Source organism: Pseudophryne corroboree, chromosome 12 (assembly GCF_028390025.1).
Source record: "Pseudophryne corroboree isolate aPseCor3 chromosome 12, aPseCor3.hap2, whole genome shotgun sequence".
NCBI classification, from domain to species: domain Eukaryota; kingdom Metazoa; phylum Chordata; class Amphibia; order Anura; family Myobatrachidae; genus Pseudophryne; species Pseudophryne corroboree.
This window is the reverse complement of record NC_086455.1, coordinates 173,857,076-173,875,741: the sequence shown is the minus strand read 5'-3', so window position 1 is coordinate 173,875,741 and position 18,666 is coordinate 173,857,076. Positions and strand designations below refer to the sequence as shown.

Genomic DNA, 18,666 nt, shown 5'->3' with positions numbered 1-18,666 from the left:
CTCCCACTTTACTCACATTTCTCTCCCTGTTCTTCCCCCCTTCCTTTGGTCTCCCCAATGTTCTTCCTGCTTTCCTCCTTTCCTTTGGTCTCCACCATGCTCTTCCTGCTTTCCTCCTGTTCTTCCTCCTTTCCTTTGGTTTTCCCATGTTCTTCCTCCTTTCCTTTGGTTTTCCCATGTTCTTCCTCCTTTCCTTTGGTCTCCCCATATTCTTATTGCTTTCCTCATGTCTTCCCCTGTTCTTCCCCTTTCCTTTGGTCTCCCCATGTTCTTAGTGGTTTCCTCCAGTCTCCCTCTATTCTTCCCCTTTTTTACAGAATCCCCCTGTTCTTTCTGCTTTCCTTCTGTCTCCCCTTGCTCTTCCTCCTTCCTTCCCTTCTCCCCCTGTTCTTCCCACTTTCCTCTGGTCTCCACCTGTTCTTACCCCTCTCCTCCCATCTCCCCCTGTTCCTCTCATGTGTCTACCCCCTTTCCCCCCCATGTTCTTCCCCATTCCTCCTGCCTCTTTGTATTTTTCAATGCTCTGCCTTATGATGAGAAGCTCTGCTCACAATGCCAGTTTCAGAGGGGGGCTATATGTCTATCCAGTGCAGCAGGGGTATGCTGGGGGCTGGCCAGTTCCAGACCCTGCTCCTGGCGGGGTGTGGGACGTGCCAACTTTTTAAAACAGTTTTGGGGCATTAGGAGGAGGCTAATTGCTGAACCGATGGTGTGGGGAAAGTGTTGCAGAGACCACCAGAGAGAGATGGGTAGGGCGGGGCAGGGTCTCCTGGCAGCTCTCTAGTGCGCAGCTGCTAGATACACATCTTACAGCATTATATAATAGATACGTTGGTGAGTTACAATCCCACATTTATTCCTGTAGCACTGTGAGGACTTTACGTTATTAGTCACGTGATTGAATGATGTTACCAGGCATTTTATGTCAATAGAACATACAGTAACTTACCCCTCATGTCCCAGTCCAGGTGGGTGATATAGCTGGAAGACCCTTTGCACACTCCCACGCGTTTACTGCTCATCACATTGTAAATATCTACAAAGTTATCGTAGGAGGCAACTGCCAGGTATTTCCCCGTACCTGAAATAAAGAGTAACAAACAGGGCTAGCGGAGACTGGGCGGCATTCGGGGGGCAGTAGAAGACCAACCGCTCCATCACTCACCGGGGGAGAAGCGAATGTCTGAGATGACGTCCTTCCTGTGGTGAAAAGACACCAAATCTTCCAGCGTGTCAGCGTTTACAATTAAGAAGCTTCCGTCATTCAGGCCGACGGCCAAAGCCTTCCCATCCGGAGAGAAAGAGCAGCAGCGGCCACCTACAGAGAGCGGGGTATTATACACACAGTATACAGCAGAGAGTGGGGTATTATACACACCGTATACAGCAGAGAGCGGGGTATTATACACACAGTATACAGCAGAGAGCGGGGTATTATACACACAGTATACAGCAGAGGGCGGGGTATTATACACACAGTATACAGCAGAGAGCGGGGTATTATACACACAGTATACAGCAGAGGGCGGGGTATTATACACACAGTATACAGCAGAGAGCGGGGTATTATACACAGCATACAGCAGAGGGCGGGGTATTATACACACAGTATACAGCAGAGGGCGTGGTATTATACACACAGTATACAGCAGAGGGCGTGGTATTATACACACAGTATACAGCAGAGGGCGGGGTATTATACACACAGTATACAGCAGAGAGCGGGGTATTATACACACAGTATACAGCAGAGAGCGGGTTATTTTACACACAGTATACAGCAGAGGGCGGGGTATTATACACACAGTATACAGCAGAGAGCGGGGTATTATACACACAGTATACAGCAGAGAGCGGGTTATTTTACACACAGTATATAGCAGCGACCACCTGCAGAGAGCGGGGTATTATACACACAGTATATAGCAGTGTATCGGGAGTGATACAAATATAAATGTCACTGTTTTCAATCCAATGTTACAATGCTTTCAGGCAGTTTAGCACCAAATACAAAGTACAGAATGAATAAACATACTGAAGATAGCACTAGTTTTTTTTTTTTTTTAATTTAATACAAGGGAAATATATATATATATATATATATATATATATATATATATATATTTAATACAAACTGATGTGTTTCTGTGTGTGTCAGTGTTTCTGACAGGTATCTTTTACAAGCAAGGGCAATGACCACTGGGGGTAATTCCAAGTTGATCGCAGCAGGATTTTTGATAGCAATTGGGCAAAACCATGTGCACTGCAGGGGAGGCAGATATAACATGTGCAGAAAGAGTTAGATTTGGGTGGGTTATTTTATTTCTGTGCAGGGTAAATACTGGCTGCTTTATTTTTACACTGCAAATTAGATTGCAGATTGAACACACCCCACCCAAATCTAACTCTCTCTGCATATGTTATATCTGCCTCCCCTGCAGTGCATATGGTTTTGCCCAATTGCTAACAAAAATCCTGCTGCGATCAACTTAGAATTACCCCCAGTGTCTGGTTAAATGAGACAAAACAAGACAAGTGTTTGGAGTTGGACACATGTCAATTTTAGAATATTTTGGGACAATGGTGTTTCACATTGTGTCTTAATCCATATAATCCATGTTAATCATTGTATATAATATGTTATTTCTAACACTCACTATTTAGGCAACAGTGCCCTCTACTGTTTCTTAGCAGTTATGTATTTTTCCTGATTTGACCTTTGTACATATGAAATTGCTTATTCAGGCGTTTTCCAGCCTATATAGACTTGAACCAGTCAGTATTAATTAGCCATGATCTGCCTGGATGAACCATTGACTGCAGAAGTGCCAGGATGATCTGAATATAACTCAGCCTCTAGACGCAGAGGGAGGGGCTCCTGAGTTTGCTGATGTGATTGCTGTATTGAACGGGTGTAGTATGGCTGACCGGCGGTCAAGAGACCGCCGGTCAGCATACCGACGCCGGGATCCCGGTGGGGAAGGGCGAGTGCAGCAAGCCCCCTTGCGGGCTCGGTGGCGACCTGCGGTCACCACGGGTTCTATTCCCACTCTATGGGTGTCGTGGACACCCACGAGTGGAAATAGTCCCTGTTGGTCGGCATGCCGACCATCGGGATAGTGAGGGGTCGGGATGCTGGAGGAGGTCATGTGACTGTTGGTCTCCCGACCGTCGGTCACATGAATACCACCCATATTGAACATCTGCTGAACTGATCAATAATCTTAGCTAAGTATACAATAAATATATATATATATATATATATATATATGTTCAGGTTATTTGTTGTAATACTTTTCTGGGAATCCACCCATCTGGGTCTCCTCGAACTTAACCCACCTGTAACAAGCAGCGATAGAGCCTTCACTGGACCTGATGGCAGCTGTTCATCGGTACCTGTCACACGTGGCACATACACTCCATTTATCCCTCACCCAACACAGACCTAGAACCTGATTCTGGTGCCTGCAACACACATAGACAATGGAACTTCTGCACTGCACCCTAAGCCAGGTCTCCAGCTACCCCCTGGGGGCAGTACACAGATTTACCACCCCTCCTTTCCTCCCTAGGTGGTGGTGTCAGTCGAGTCCCAGCTTCACATTTATCACCCTAAGGACTGTAAGTTCTTCTTACCCTTCTTCAGTTTGCGCACGGCGAGCATGCAGTGGCTGGGAGACAGGTCCCAGATGCGGAGAGTCTTATCGTCGCTCACAGTGGCACAGATTGGTAAGTGAGGGTGGGTGGCCAAACCCCATACCTCGCCTTCCATGTGTCCCTGGTGAGCACAAGAGGAGGACAGGTGAGTCTCAGGTGTGTCAGACCCATCAACGTGAACTTACCCATCACTGCACGGCAACATCATCAAATCTGTTTTATTTTTATTCTAACACTAGATATGTCTCAATTTACAACTGTCATATGTTTGTCCTAAGAGGAAACATTATTTCATTTTGGAATGTTTTACTAAGAAGGGCATAAACATAATATTTAACCTGTACAACACTGAAAAATATACAATGATATTATAACAGGAGTGATTTCAATAAAAAGCTCTAGTAATTTACTACAATAATTGAGAATATATATATTATTAACATTTACTTACTGTACTAGAGCCAGCATATTACGCGACACCGCACAAATGGTAACAAAACATTGCTAAAACAAGGCTGGACAATAACAGACAAAGGCGCCCATTTATCAACGAGTGATAAAACACGCTGTGAATTATAAAACTCTTTTACACATGGCAGGAGCAGAACACATGACAGTTGGGAGCTGATTGGCTGGAGAACCATTTATCATATGCAACAAGTTTTATCACTCACAACTATCACTCGTTGATAAATGGGTCCCTTCGTTTCTTATCGGGTTCCACACTAGCGGCCTGATTCCGATTTGTATGCAACATCGGTGTTTTCACAAAACGGATGATTTTTTGTTACTGCGCTAAATTGCAAGTATCTGAGGAGACCATTGCGAGGCATTTGTGAATATGGGTGGAGACCGGGTGGTAAACGCAAAAGAGACGGTGCAGCAGGCGTGTAATGGACATGCTTCTGCATGTGGGCGAGTTCCCTCTCTTGCAGTACCGCTGTCTCAGCGGCCATATTTGCTTAAGGTTTTAGAGTCCTATCTAGGTGACCCAGGACCTACGCGAGCCACCGATGTTTCCTGAAGTTCCATCGATGTTGCAGTGTGGGCGTTTTACATTCCGCTGAGGCTGCTCACAGTAGTGTATTATGGCGCTGTATCTGCGACGGTATTTGCGGCAGTATTAGCGCACACATCGGAATCAGGCCCCAAGAACACAGACTCTGAACCATACCCCCTATAAGAGTGCGGGGGCTCAGGTACCTGGACAAGCAGGGTGACCGGTCCACTCTTATCAACCTCCAGGATCTCGCCGTTCTTGGTCCCCACTAGGATATGGCCGTGTCCCAATGATATGGCACGGATGGAAGGGTTATCTTCCAGGAGCAGCCCTGCGTTGGGAGACATACACCATAACTGGATATACAGTATATATGGCATTAATACCGCCACGCAGCTGCTGCCATGTACAATAGCGGTAACAGCGAGCACGGGCAGACTGCTTTTATACCTGGTGTTATAACGGGACGATGTGATGTATACTGCACTCGCATTACATGTTCCATGAGGTAAGTGTTGCTGGGTGTAATACTTCATGTAGGATTCCCAGGATACTCCCAAGAATATGGATTACAAGGCAATCAGCAGATCTATATTTACACAGTACATACACACACAGGTATACAGTACACACACACACACACACACACACACGTATACCCTACACACACAGGTATACAGTACACACACACACGTATACAGCACACACACACACACGTATACAGTACATACACACAAACACACGTATACAGTACACACACAGGTATACAGTACACACACAGGTATACAGTACACACACGCATATACAGTACACACACACACAGGTATACAGTACACACACAGGTATACAGTACACACACGCATATACAGTACACACACACACACAGGTATACAGTACACACACAGGTATACAGTACACACACGCATATACAGTACACACACACACACAGGTATACAGTACACACACAGGTATACAGTACACACACGCATATACAGCACACACACACACAGGTATACAGTACACACACACACACAGGTATACAGTACACACACAGGTATACAGTACACACACAGGTATACAGTACACACACACACGCATATACCGTACACACACACACACACACACAGGTATACAGTACACACACACACACACACACACACAGGAATACAGTACACACACAGGTATACAGTACACACACACATGGATACAGTACACACACAGGGATACAGTACACACACACACACACACACACACACAGGTATACAGTACACACACACACAGGTATACAGTACACACAGAGGTATACAGTACACACACAGGTATACAGTACACACACAGGTATACAGTACATACAGTTAGGTCCATATACTGTGTATTTGGACACTGACACAATTTTTTATATTTCAGCTGTTTCTCAAAACATATTGAAGTTACACCTGTATAATGACTCTGGTGTTATAGTGGAGACTGTCAGCTTTAAGTTGAGGGTAATGGCAGTGACACTGGCGCAGGGCCTGGGAATTACCACTGTGTAATATCGCCGCCTCTGTTATAAGTAACTGGACGAGCGGCGGAAGTTCTGCTTCATGAATACAGGAGGTCTGGGCTGTTCATTATTTATTCATCAATTAAGCAGACACAAGGGGCGGGATGTACTAATGCACATCGCCGTCCTGCGCCACGATGCTGATTGCATATGTACTTACGTATGCGTTCAGCATTGCGGAGGACTTCTCTTCCGATAAGAGCTTTCCACTGCGATCCCCAGCAGCTACCTGACTTCCAGGATTCAACCCTTGGAGTCAGTCTGCGCGGGGTGATGGGGGAGGGCACGCGGCATGCTGGGAGGGATCCGATTGAATCCCTCACACAGCACATCGGGGAGAAGCCCATTGGCTTCTATGGGGTATCGCCAGCAAAAGCTGCCAAACCCCGGAGTGGCACTTACCTGCCGGCCGGGGGTTAGTGCATAAGGAAAATGTGGTAAACGGAAGTTTACCGCATTTTCCGTTTAGTACATCCCACCCAAGGTCCAGAGTTTTTTCCTAGTGTGCATGCCATGGTCCGGAGACAGACTTTGTACTGCGCATGAGCAGCAGCCATTTTGGGTGAGACTTTTGCTGTGGCACCCATCAGCTGCGTTGCTAGGGGGAGGAGGAGACTACCTTCCAGGTCCAGGCTTCCTGGAGGAAGGTATGACGGGGGGGGGGGGGGGGGGGTCGGTGTCTGCGGCGGGGGCGGCGGGTTGCGGCGGTCAGCGATAAGAAGCCCATAGGCTTCTATAGGGTATCGCCACCCAGAGATGGAGATACCCTGGACAGCGAAAAACCGGCGGTGGGGTCTTAGTACATTTGAAAATGCCGTAAAACCCCCGAAAACGGGGGTTTTACCGCATTTTTCCTTTGGTACATCCCGCCCTATGTATTAAAATTAACATTTTATTTATGATTATGTTAATTTGTCCAATTACATTGAGCCCGAAAACAGAGAACTGTGTATAAGGATGGTGCAATTCCTAAACAATTTATATGATATTTATGTTCATCCCCTGGAATTAAAGCTGAAAGTCTGCACTGCTATCGTATCTCCGTTGATCATCTGACATCCATTGTGGTGGCGTACAGAGGGGGTCATTCCGAGTTGTTCGCTCAGTAAATTTTTTCGCATCGCAGCGATTTTCCGCTTAGTGCGCATGCGCAATGTCCGCACTGCGACTGCGCCAAGTAAATTTGCTATGCAGTTAGGAATTTTACTCACGTTTTTTTCTTCGTTCTGGTGATCGGAGTGTGATTGACAGGAAGTGGGTGTTTCTGGGCGGAAACTGGCCGTTTTATGGGTGTGTGCGAAAAAACGCTACCGTTTCTGGGAAAAACGCGGGAGTGGCTGGAGAAACGGAGGAGTGTCTGGGCGAACGCTGGGTGTGTTTGTGACGTCAAATCAGGAACGACAAGCACTGAACTGATCGCAGATGCCGAGTAAGTCTCGAGTTACTCAGAAACTGCACAGAGATGTCTTTTCGCTATATTGCGAATCTTTCGTTCGCAATTTTAAGAAGCTAAGATTCACTCCCAGTAGGCGGCGGCTTAGCGTGTGTAAAGCTGCTAAAAGCAGCTTGCGAGCGAACAACTCGGAATGACCCCCAGAGACAGAATTAGTAACATTGGGGCAGTTGAGCAAATCTCCACCACTGATGCCCCATATGTAGGTATCTCTACACTGGAATAAGAGCAATGGGCATTCTGCATTTATCGGGTAAGGGACTAGACACAGTGGGGCTTATTAATAACTCATTGCGCCATCTCCACATCACCTTTAGAGCCAGGCGCCAGCGCTGCTCTCTTGATAGCATAGGTTTTTAAGCATCGCTCAAAGGAATCATCCCACAAAGCCACCACGCCGTCCTTCCCGCCAGTGACGAAGCCCTGTGATAAGAAGCATACATCTCAGCATCACACTCATAGCTCTGGAACAGATATCAGGAGACCAGATACAGTACAAACGTCTTATTACTCATCCTCATGTACGGGCGCTGGTAACCTGTCCCTAAGATAACGCCTATCACACCAAGAGATGTCTGATCTAGACCGGAATCTCCAGCCTATAGTCTCTAACATATGAAGTGCTGTGGAAATCAACCTCACTTGACCAATGATGGGTCTTATGGTATCCTGCAGTCTGGTCCCCCGACATTGGGAATCAGCTGTGATATTGCTCTGGACTTGTCACCTGGAGGACACATGGATCAGTCATGATTGGTCTCTCTCACCTTATCTAGGGCGTGCATACTGAACACGGGCCCATCGTGAGCCTTCACCGTCTTCATGAGGAACAAGTCTCTCCAAATACAGACATCTCCACTTGATGTTCCGGAGAAAGACATCTCTTCCGTCCAGCCGTAGACAACACACATCGTTGTGTCCATCTTCGCCCCAGTTCCTATACAAGCCTTGCGTCCTATTAGACCCCCGCCTGCCAGGAAATGAAAGCTCACATTGTATATGAAACAGTACGGATGGTGTAATGGTTAGCATTACTGCCTCACAGCACTGAGGTCATGGGTTTGATTCCACCATGGCCCTATATGTGTGGAGTTTGTATATTCTCCCTGTACTTGTGTGGGTTTCCTCCGGGTACTCCGGTTTCCTCCCACAATCCAAAAATATACTGGTAGGTTAATTGGCTCCCAACAAAATTAACATTAGCGTGAATGTGTGCGCGGGTACATGCGATAGGGAATATAAAGTGTAAGCTCCACTGGGGCAGGGACTGATGTGAATGGGCAAATATTCTCTGTACAGCGCTGCGGAATATGTGTGCGCTATATAAATCACTGGTAATAAATAAATAAATAATAAACCCAGTGTGTGGTGTACATTAACCAAGATGGGAAGATTTTTTAAATTGTTGCTTTTTTTATTTTAAATGGTTTATAATCCGCACGCTACTGAGTTTACCCACAACCTGACTCCTCTCGTTTCATGACATCACAGCATGCATTAACACCATCCACTCATCTCATCTTCACTCAGTGTCATCACATACAGGTCCCTACTGATCTCATCTATTACTCAGAGGTGGATTTATAATTTTGTGTTTCCTATTTTTGCTTCACAAACCATTATTATTCAGAGACCAATAGTCTATACAACTTGCCGACTGTAATCAATCAATAAATGTACATTAACTGAAACCTTCTTTTCACTGTTACTACTCATCACTTCACCTTCCTCATGTCACCCTTTTCTCCCATCGCCTCATCTACCTCATGTCACCTTTTCTCCTTACCTCGCATCACCTCACCTTTTCTCCTTACCTCCCATCACCTCATCTTCCTCATGTCACCTTTTCTTATTACCTCCCATCACCTCATCTTCCTCATGTCACCTTTTCTTATTACCTCCCATCACATAATCTTCCCATCACATAATCTTCCTCATGTCACCTCTTCTTCTTACTTCCCATCACCTCATCTTCCTCATGTCACCTTTTCTTATTACCTCCCATCACCTCATCTTCCTCATGTCACCCTTTCTCCTTACCTCCCATCACCTCATCTTCCTCATGTCACCTTTTCTCCTTACCTCCCATCACCTCATCTTCCTCATGTCACCTTTTCTCCTTACCTCCCATCTCCTCATCTTCCTCATGTCACCTTTTCTCCTTACCTCCCATCACCTCATCTTCCTCATGTCACCTTTTCTCCTTACCTCCCATCTCCTCATCTTCCTCATGTCACCTTTTCTCCTTACCTCCCATCACCTCACCTTCCTCATGTCACCTTTTCTCCTTACCTCCCATCACCTCACCTTCCTCATGTCACCTCTTCTCCTTACCTTCCATCTCCTCATCTTCCTCATGTCACCTTTTCTCCTTACCTCCCATCTCCTAATCTTCCTCATGTCACCTTTTCTTATTACCTCCCATCACCTCATCTTCCTCATGTCACCTTTTCTCCTTACCTCCCATCTCCTAATCTTCCTCATGTCACCTTTTCTTATTAACTCCCATCACCTCATCTTCCTCATGTCACCTCTTCTCCTTACCTTCCATCTCCTAATCTTCCTCATGTCACCTTTTCTCCTTACCTCCCATCTCATCTTCCTCATGTCACCTTTTCTTATTACCTCCTATCACCTCATCTTCCTCATGTCACCTTTTCTCCTTACCTCCCATCTCCTCATCTTCCTCATGTCACCTTTTCTCCTTACCTCCCATCTCCTCATCTTTCTCATGTCACCTTTTCTCCTTACCTCCCATCACCTCACCTTCCTCCTTACCTCATTCCATCCCTCTTGTTTTCCAAAATTATTTTACATTTCTAGGGTGTGGGTCAAACACAAGAATTGGTCTTTCATGGACCAATTTTATCAAGACTGGTTCCTCCCGCTGGGGCCATTGCACCAATCTCTCCTCTCACCTGTATGTCTCTCTTTCATCTACTTTCCATCATGCTATTTACTATTCCTAGCCCTCACTTCCCATAATTGTATATCATAACATATCTCGTAACTTCTTTCTGACCTTATTTTTGTTTATTTTCATTTCCTTATTTCATTTCCACTTTATGTTGCTATTATTTCATCTTACTGATCTCTTCTCCCAGCAATACTCTGCATCATTTCATTGTACATCCACCTTCCTAACCTTCTGTCCCAGTCATTCATAGTCCTTCCCTCCTCATTACAGAACTGGTTTCCATACGTTCATCATTCGCTCAACACTGTGGCCACTCAGTCCTCCTTCATTTCCCGTCCACTATGTACATTATTATCCTCCTCTGACCCAATTATTTAATGCTCCTCTCTCGGGAACTCCCCATCTCCTGGCTGCGGTAATAGTTCTATGAGTGACCTGCACTCCAGCTGCGAGAGGGCTCCCGGGCGTTTATTCCATGTGATATAGAGATATATATATATATATATATATATATGTTATACACTCATAAAGTACATGTGGATAAAGGCCAAATGCTGATTTAGTAGCTTCATATATGTGGATTATTATATAGCAGTGGTTCCCAATCCCGGTCCTCGAGGAGCACTAACAGTCCAGGTTTTAAGTATATCCATGCTTGACCACAGGTGATTTAATTAGCGTCTGATATACTCATCTGTATATAAGAAACTATTAATAAATAAACAATAAATACTCATCCTTGCTGAGCCATGGATATACCTAACACCTGGACTGTGAGTGCTCCTTATGGATTGAGGCCCCTATTCAACATGTATCGCTGGTGTGGTGCGATTACATCTGGCCGCTTTTTGGTCCAGTGCGCACACTCAGGGACCATTCTGCGCATGTTTGTGCCAGGCCAAAGCGATTGATGCGAACGTCTCTGCCTGATTGACAGGCAGAGGCGTTCGTTGGGCGGCGACACTGCGTTGTGGGGGACGGATGGCTAAAAAGGGGGCGAGGTGGCGTCGTTTTCAGGGTAGGCGTGTGACGTCACGCGCAGTCATTGCAGCAAGGACATAAGCGGCACCTAGACTGCCTTTGCAGCCAGGATACGCAGGCAGAGGGTTACCTTAAATCAGCAATGCGATCGCAATTGTATTGCGATTGCATGGCTGCCCGCCATTAGCATGCTGGGCGGCCTGCGAGTGATCTGCAACTGAAGCTGAATACGGCCCTGAGTTTGGAAAGCGCTGTTCCATAGGACGTATGCCGCAAATATAATTGTAGCCACTAGGTGATGCTGTAACCTCACAACAATATCATCACAAATACATACTTCAATTTCATCACACCACAACCCCACTTACCACAACGTAAAGACACACTGTCAGTGACTGAGATCAGGATACGAAATAAGTCAGTGTAACGTTAGTTACAGCCTACATACATACAGTATATACTACACTACACTACTGTAAATATATAAGTTATTCATGTATCCAGAAATAAACAATATAAAATAATACATTCACAGCCCTTAGTATACACTTCCACACACATACAGGCACCACACACAGGCAAAACGCACAGCCACCAGGTCCTCCCAGAGATGCTGCTGTGCGGACTAGCAACCTGTCTGTATAGCAACCTGTGCACCTGTATAGCAACCTGTCAGTCTGTATAGCAACATGTGTATCTGTATAGCAACCTGTCAGTCTGTAGAGCAACCTGGGCACCTGTATAGCAACATGTGCACCTGTATAGCAACCTGTCAATCTGTATAGCAACCTGTCAATCTGTATAGCAACCTGTCAATCTGTATAGCAACCTGTGCACCTGTATAGCAACCTGTCAATCTGTATAGCAACCTGTGCACCTCTATAGCAACCTGTGCGCCTGTATAGCAACCTGTGCGCCTGTATAGCAACACGTGTATCTGTATAGCAACATGTGCATCAGTACAGCAACTTGAGAGTCTGTATAGCAACTTGAGAGTCTGTATAGCAACCTGTGCGCCTATATAGCAACCGGTCAGTCTGTTTAGCAACATGTGCACCTGTATAGCAATCTGTCAGACTGTCTAGCAACCTGTACGCCTGTATAGCAACATGTGCACCTGTATAGCAACCTGTGTGCCTGTATAGCAACATGTGCACCTGTATAGCAACATGTGTGCGCCTGCATAGCAACCTGTGCGCCGGGGCATAGCAACCTGTGCGTCTGCATAGCAATATGTCAGTCTGTATAGCAACCTATGCACCTGAATAGCAACTTGAGTTTGTATAGCAACCTGTGCGCCTGTATAGCAACCTGTCAGTCTGTATAGCAACCTGTCCCTCTGTATAGCAACCTGTGTGCCTGTATAGCAACCTATGAGCCTGTATATCAATGTGTCAGTCTGTATAGCAACCTGTCAGTCTGTATAGCAACCTGTCAGTCTGTATAGCAACCTGTCAGTCTGTATAGCAACCTGTCAGTCTGTATAGCAACCTGTCAGTCTGTATAGCAACCTATGAGCCTGTATAGCAACCTGTCATCCTGTATAGCAACCTGTCATCCTGTATAGCAACCTGTCATCCTGTATAGCAACCTGTCATCCTGTATAGCAACCTGTCATCCTGTATAGCAACCTGTCATCCTGTATAGCAACCTATGAGCCTGTATAGCAACCTATGAGCCTGTATAGCAACCTGTCATCCTGTATAGCAACCTGTCATCCTGTATAGCAACCTGTCATCCTGTATAGCAACCTGTCATCCTGTATAGCAACCTGTCATCCTGTATAGCAACCTGTCATCCTGTATAGCAGTGGATCCTCTCACACCTTGAAAGATACAAATATAGGTCACAAAGTCCATCACGCACCTGCTCTCCTCCAGAACCTCATATGTTTCACCCCAGCAGTGATCAGCTTATCCGGCATATAAGGGTTAATCTTCACCACAAATATTTTATCTTTGCTTCCTCTGGGGTAAAAAAGAGAACAGACAGGGTTAGTGGGTGACACATTGGGGCTCCAGTCAGACATTACAGGGGGTAGGGGGCCTATAGCTGCCCCAATGTCAGTGGCTGACACGGTGACCAGAGATGGTGAGAGGGTGTACCTGACGGAGGAGAGCTTCTCCCCTTTCTTCCAGTCCCACAAGACCACAGTGTGATTGTCATCAATTCCGGCAGAGGCCAAGCGCTTCCCATCAGCTGTGCAGAGAAACAGAGGGTTACACTGAGCAGCATACTCTTACATGCCGGGACACAGATACTAGCTATGTACACAGCCATGTATCATGTTACACTGAGCAGTATACTCTTACATGCCAGGACACAGATACTAGCTATGTACACAGCCATGTATCATGTTACACTGAGCAGTATACTCTTACATGCCGGGACACAGATACTAGTTATGTACACAGCCATGTATCATGTTACACTGAGCAGTATACTCTTACATGCCGGGACGCAGATACTAGCTATGTACACAGCCATGTATCATGTTACACTGAGCGGTATACTCTTACATGCCGGGACACAGATACTAGCTATGTACACAGACATGTATCATGTTACACTGAGCGGTATACTCTTACATGCCGGGACACAGATACTAGCTATGTACACAGCCATGTATCATGTTACACTGAGCAGCATACTCTTACATGCCGGGACACAGATAATAGCTATGTACACAGCCATGTATCATGTTACACTGAGCGGTATACTCTTACATGCCGGGACACAGATACTAGCTATGTACACAGCCATGTATCATGTTACACTGAGCAGTATACTCTTACATGCCGGGACACAGATACTAGTTATGTACACAGCCATGTGTCATGTTACACTGAGCAGTATACTCTTACATGCCGGGACACAGATACTAGCTATGTACACAGCCATGTATCATGTTACACTGAGCAGTATACTCTTACATGCCGGGACACAGATACTAGCTATGTACACAGCCATGTATCATGTTACACTGAGCAGCATACTCTTACATGCCAGGACACAGATACTAGTTATGTACACAGCCATGTATTATGTTACACTGAGCAGTATACTCTTACATGCCAGGACACAGATACTAGCTATGTACACAGACATGTATAATGTTACACTGAGCAGCATACTCTTACATGCCGGGACACAGATACTAGCTATGTACACAGCCATGTATAATGTTACACTGACCAGCATACTCTTACATGCCGGGACGCAGATACTAGCTATGTACACAGCCATGTATAATGTTACACTGAGCAGCATACTCTTACATGCCGGGACACAGATACTAGCTATGTACACAGCCATGTATCATGTTACACTGAGCAGTATACTCTTACATGCCGGGACACAGATACTAGCTATGTACACAGCCATGTATCATGTTACACTGAGCAGTATACTCTTACATGCCGGGACACAGATACTAGCTATGTACACAGCCATGTATAATGTTACACTGAGCAGCATACTCTTACATGCCGGGACGCAGATACTAGCTATGTACACAGCCATGTATAATGTTACACTGAGCAGCATACTCTTACATGCCGGGACGCAGATACTAGTTATGTACACAGCCATGTATTATGTTACACTGAGCAGTATACTCTTACATGCCGGGACACAGATACTAGTTATGTACACAGCCATGTATTATGTTACACTGAGCAGCATACTCTTACATGCCGGGACGCAGATACTAGCTATGTACACAGACATGTAAAATGTTACACTGAGCAGTATACTCTTACATGCTGGGACACAGATACTAGCTATGTACACAGACATGTATCATGTTACACTGAGCGGTATACTCTTACATGCCGGGACACAGATACTAGCTATGTACACAGCCATGTATCATGTTACACTGAGCGGTATACTCTTACATGACGGGACACAGATACTAGCTATGTACACAGCCATGTATAATGTTACACTGAGCGGTATACTCTTACATGCCGGGACACAGATACTAGCTATGTACACAGCCATGTATCATGTTACACTGAGCGGTATACTCTTACATGCCAGGACACAGATACTAGTTATGTACACAGCCATGTATCATGTTACACTGAGCAGCATACTCTTACATGCCGGGACACAGATACTAGCTATGTACACAGACATGTATCATGTTACACTGAGCAGCATACTCTTACATGCCGGGACACAGATACTAGCTATGTATACAGACATGTATCATGTTACACTGAGCAGTATACTCTTACATGCCGGGACGCAGATACTAGCTATGTACACAGCCATGTATAATGTTACACTGAGCAGTATACTCTTACATGCCGGGACACAGATACTAGCTATGTACACAGCCATGTATAATGTTACACTGAGCAGCATACTCTTACAAGCCGGGACGCAGATACTAGCTATGTACACAGCCATGTATAATGTTACACTGAGCAGTATACTCTTACATGCCGGGACGCAGATACTAGCTATGTACACAGCCATGTATAATGTTACACTGAGCAGTATACTCTTACATGCCGGGACGCAGATACTAGCTATGTACACAGCCATGTATAATGTTACACTGAGCAGCATACTCTTACATGCCGGGACACAGATACTAGCTATGTACACAGCCATGTATCATGTTACACTGAGCAGTATACTCTTACATGACGGGACACAGATACTAGCTATGTACACAGCCATGTATCATGTTACACTGAGCAGTATACTCTTACATGACGGGACGCAGATACTAGCTATGTACACAGCCATGTATCATGTTACACTGAGCGGTATACTCTTACATGCCGGGACACAGATACTAGCTATGTACACAGCCATGTATTATGTTACACTGAGCAGTATACTCTTACATGCCGGGACACAGATACTAGCTATGTACACAGCCATGTATCATGTTACACTGAGCAGTATACTCTTACATGCCAGGACACAGATACTAGCTATGTGCACAGCCATGTATAATGTTACACTGAGCAGCATACTCTTACATGCCGGGACACAGATACTAGTTATGTACACAGCCATGTATCATGTTACACTGAGCAGTATACTCTTACATGCTGGGACACAGATACTAGCTATGTACACAGACATGTATCATGTTACACTGAGCGGTATACTCTTACATGCTGGGACACAGATACTAGCTATGTACACAGCCATGTATCATGTTACACTGAGCAGTATACTCTTACATGACGGGACACAGATACTAGCTATGTACACAGACATGTATCATGTTACACTGAGCGGTATACTCTTACATGCTGGGACACAGATACTAGCTATGTACACAGCCATGTATCATGTTACACTGAGCAGTATACTCTTACATGACGGGACACAGATACTAGCTATGTACACAGACATGTATCATGTTACACTGAGCAGTATACTCTTACATGCCGGGACACAGATACTAGGTATGTACGCAGCCATGTATCATGTTACACTGAGCAGTATACTCTTACATGCCGGGACACAGATACTAGTTATGTACACAGCCATGTATCATGTTACACTGAGCAGTATACTCTTACATGCCGGGACACAGAAACTAGTTATGTACACAGACATGTATCATGTTACACTGAGCAGTATACTCTTACATGCCGGGACACAGATACTAGCTATGTACACAGCCATGTATCATGTTACACTGAGCAGTATACTCTTACATGCCAGGACGCAGATACTAGCTATGTGCACAGCCATGTATCATGTTACACTGAGCAGTATACTCTTACATGCCAGGACGCAGATACTAGCTATGAGCACAGCCATGTATCATGTTACACTGAGCAGTATACTCTTACATGCCGGGACACAGATACTAGCTATGTACACAGCCATGTATCATGTTACACTGAGCAGTATACTCTTACATGCCGGGACACAGATACTAGCTATGTACACAGCCATGTATCATGTTACACTGAGCATTATACTCTTACATGCCGGGACACAGATACTAGCTATGTACACAGCCATGTATCATGTTACACTGAGCAGTATACTCTTACATGCCGGGACACAGATACTAGTTATGTACACAGCCATGTATCATGTTACACTGAGCAGTATACTCTTACATGCCGGGACGCAGATACTAGTTATGTACACAGCCATGTATCATGTTACACTGAGCAGTATACTCTTACATGCCGGGACGCAGATACTAGCTATGTACACAGACATGTATCATGTTACACTGAGCAGTATACTCTTACATGCCGGGACACAGATACTAGCTATGTACACAGACATGTATCATGTTACACTGAGCAGTATACTCTTACATGCCGGGACACAGATACTAGGTATGTACGCAGCCATGTATCATGTTATACTGAGCAGTATACTCTAACATGCCGGGACACAGATACTAGCTATGTACACAGCCATGTATCATGTTACATTGAGCAGTATACTCTTACATGCCGGGACACAGATACTAGCTATGTACACAGCCATGTATCATGTTACACTGAGCAGCATACTCTTACATGCCAGGACACAGATACTAGTTATGTACACAGCCATGTATTATGTTACACTGAGCAGTATACTCTTACATGCCGGGACACAGATACTAGCTATGTACACAGACATGTATAATGTTACACTGAGCAGCATACTCTTACATGCCGGGACACAGATACTAGCTATGTACACAGCCATGTATAATGTTACACTGACCAGCATACTCTTACATGCCGGGACGCAGATACTAGCTATGTACACAGCCATGTATAATGTTACACTGAGCAGCATACTCTTACATGCCGGGACACAGATACTAGCTATGTACACAGCCATGTATCATGTTACACTGAGCAGTATACTCTTACATGCCGGGACACAGATACTAGCTATGTACACAGCCATGTATCATGTTACACTGAGCAGTATACTCTTACATGCCGGGACACAGATACTAGCTATGTACACAGCCATGTATAATGTTACACTGAGCAGCATACTCTTACATGCCGGGACGCAGATACTAGCTATGTACACAGCCATGTATAATGTTACACTGAGCAGCATACTCTTACATGCCGGGACGCAGATACTAGTTATGTACACAGCCATGT

General features: G+C 45.2%; 1 protein-coding gene across 6 annotated transcripts in view; it reads right to left on the bottom strand.

Annotated features, from left to right (window-relative positions):
• EML5 (EMAP like 5) overlaps nucleotides 1-18,666 on the bottom strand; it is a 223,421-nt gene that overhangs the window by 50,902 nt on the left and 153,853 nt on the right. For all 6 annotated transcript variants that reach the window (XM_063948612.1, XM_063948609.1, XM_063948611.1 and 3 more), the window contains 8 exons: nucleotides 13,660-13,753; nucleotides 13,421-13,521; nucleotides 8,424-8,626; nucleotides 7,968-8,079; nucleotides 4,861-4,988; nucleotides 3,637-3,778; nucleotides 1,166-1,318; nucleotides 950-1,081 (listed from right to left, as the gene is read on the bottom strand). In XM_063948612.1, coding sequence (XP_063804682.1) covers nucleotides 950-1,081; nucleotides 1,166-1,318; nucleotides 3,637-3,778; nucleotides 4,861-4,988; nucleotides 7,968-8,079; nucleotides 8,424-8,626; nucleotides 13,421-13,521; nucleotides 13,660-13,753 — 1,065 coding nt within the window. The remainder of the gene's footprint in view (nucleotides 1-949; nucleotides 1,082-1,165; nucleotides 1,319-3,636; nucleotides 3,779-4,860; nucleotides 4,989-7,967; nucleotides 8,080-8,423; nucleotides 8,627-13,420; nucleotides 13,522-13,659; nucleotides 13,754-18,666) is intronic.